General features: G+C 69.1%; 1 protein-coding gene across 1 annotated transcript in view; it reads left to right on the top strand.

The window, feature by feature from the left end:
• Window positions 1–6: 6 nt before the first annotated feature.
• The window catches only part of TRAF2 (TNF receptor-associated factor 2), a 10524-nt gene continuing 8529 nt past the window's right edge, over window positions 7–2001 (top strand). The window contains exons 1-3 of the mRNA XM_010832683.1: window positions 7–791; window positions 1140–1218; window positions 1366–1464. Of these exons, the coding sequence (XP_010830985.1) occupies window positions 604–791; window positions 1140–1218; window positions 1366–1464 (366 nt within the window). The 5' untranslated portion in view covers window positions 7–603. The remainder of the gene's footprint in view (window positions 792–1139; window positions 1219–1365; window positions 1465–2001) is intronic.

A 2001-nucleotide genomic window follows, 5' to 3' on the forward strand; every position in this document is an offset into this window, starting at 1 on the left:
CCAGGGCGCCCTCGCTCTGGGCCAGGGAGCTGTGACTGCTGAGGGGGACGTCGAGGCCTGCAATGTATTGGGGCTTTTCCCTCTTTATTGCTCAAAAAAGAGACCGTTGTGTGGTTCTTCAGCGTCCAACAGGAGTAACAGTCTGTGGATTAATGGGATGGGCTCAGCGTGCCACAGGAGGTGTGGCCAGCCAGCCGCGTTTGGGTGGAAAGCGGCCGAGGGAGACCGGCTGTCTTGGGGCTGGGGTCAGCGCGGCGGCACCTGGCTGCCCGGGGGCCCCCTGCAGGCGACTGCGAACGCTGTCCAGTGTTTCCCGAGCACTCCACGATCGCCACCTCGAGGAGATGCCAGCCCCAAGAGTTGAGGGCTGCGGTCTCCGTCGGACGTGGGCTGGGCCGGCTGGCCTGGGAGAGGGGCCACCCCGCAGTGGGGGGTGCCCGCTGCCTCAGCCTCGACCCCCGCGTGTGCGAGACCAGCGTCCCGCCTCTCAGGCTGGACCCCCACAGCCCAGCGGCCTCGGCCCCTGGTGGCCGCGCGTCCCCGGACCCACCCTGATGCGCTGTGCTCTCCCTTAGGGCGTGGGCTTGGTGGGCTGCGGCGCTCATGGCTGCAGCCAGCGTGACCCCTCCCGGCTCCCTGGACCTACTGCAGCCCGGCTTCTCCAAGACTCTCCTGGGGACCAAGCTAGAGGACAAGTACCTGTGCTCGGCCTGCAAGAACGTGCTGCGCAGACCCTTCCAGGCTCAGTGTGGCCATCGCTACTGCTCCTTCTGCCTGAGCAGCATCCTGAGGTGGGCCCGTGGTGGGGGCGAGGCGGTCGTCTCCTCGGGCCAGTCTTCCCGCTCCTCCGTGTCTTTAGTGGGAACCGCACAGTCTGACAGAGTCGCAGGCTCACAGCCCTTTTGCGCCGGGCGCCCGCGTCCCCGAGGGGCTGGGAGGCGAGGGCGGTGGCTGGTCCTCAGGACAGTGGTCCCCGGTCCCCGTGTCCGTCTGTGGGGTGCGCTGGCACACACTGCCCTGTGCCTGCTGGCCGCCCTACTTGGTGGCCGTGAAAGCGCCAGGGCCATGGGGTGGGTCTGGTGGCTGGCAGGGGCTGCTCGCCATCGGCAGCAGGCTCACAGGGCCGCTCCCTCCTCCAGCTCCGGGCCCCAGAGCTGCGCCGCCTGCGTGCACGAGGGCATTTACGAGGAGGGCGTCTCAATCCTGGAGAGCAGCTCGGTGAGTGAGCTGTAGGCGCTGCGCTGGCCGCGTCACGAAAGGGAGCCTGGGGGCAGCAGCTGCATAGGAGAGGCGGCCCTTCCCGAGCCTCGGCTCCGGGCCTGGGGGGGTGGTGGGGGGCTCACCCGAGGGCCGCTGTCTCCCCAGGCGTTCCCGGACAATGCTGCCCGCAGGGAGGTGGAGAGCCTGCCGGCCGTCTGCCCCAGCGAGGGCTGCTCCTGGAAGGGGACCCTGAAGGACTACGAGGTAGGGGCCTCCACGGAGGAGAGCAGCCGCCACTTGGGTGGCCGCACGGAGCTGCGCACCCGGGGCTGGGGAGCTCACCATGTGTGCATGCTCCTGGGGTGGCCGGGGGGCAGGGAGCAGCAGCATGAGCGGGGCCCGGGTGCGGCCGGAGCACCACGCAGGTGAGAAGTCAGCTTTCTCGCTGCTGGGGTGGTGGTGTCTCCTCGCTGAGCATGTTCACGCTGGAGGATGCAGGAGTGGCCCACTTGTCAGTCCTGGGGTCACAGGAAGGCGTCTTGACAAGGTGCCAGCGACAAGGGCAGTGGCCGGGTGCGTCTCTTGTGGGCCCATCTGGCAGGTTGGGGAACCTCTGTGCCAGCCACACCCTGGCAGCTGGGCCTACCACGCCGCTGCCTCCTTGGGAGCCGGGCCAGTGCTCTTCCTGGAGGCTCTCCTCTGCGGGGCGCCCGCACAAGCGGTGCCCGCAGCACTTCCCAGTGGTCGGGTGCTCCCCGCGGAGGACACGGTGCCCACACTGTGGCGGGTCACACCCCGGGC

This window comes from Bison bison, unplaced genomic scaffold, assembly GCF_000754665.1.
Source record: "Bison bison bison isolate TAMUID 2011002044 unplaced genomic scaffold, Bison_UMD1.0 scf7180017457476, whole genome shotgun sequence".
NCBI classification, from domain to species: domain Eukaryota; kingdom Metazoa; phylum Chordata; class Mammalia; order Artiodactyla; family Bovidae; genus Bison; species Bison bison.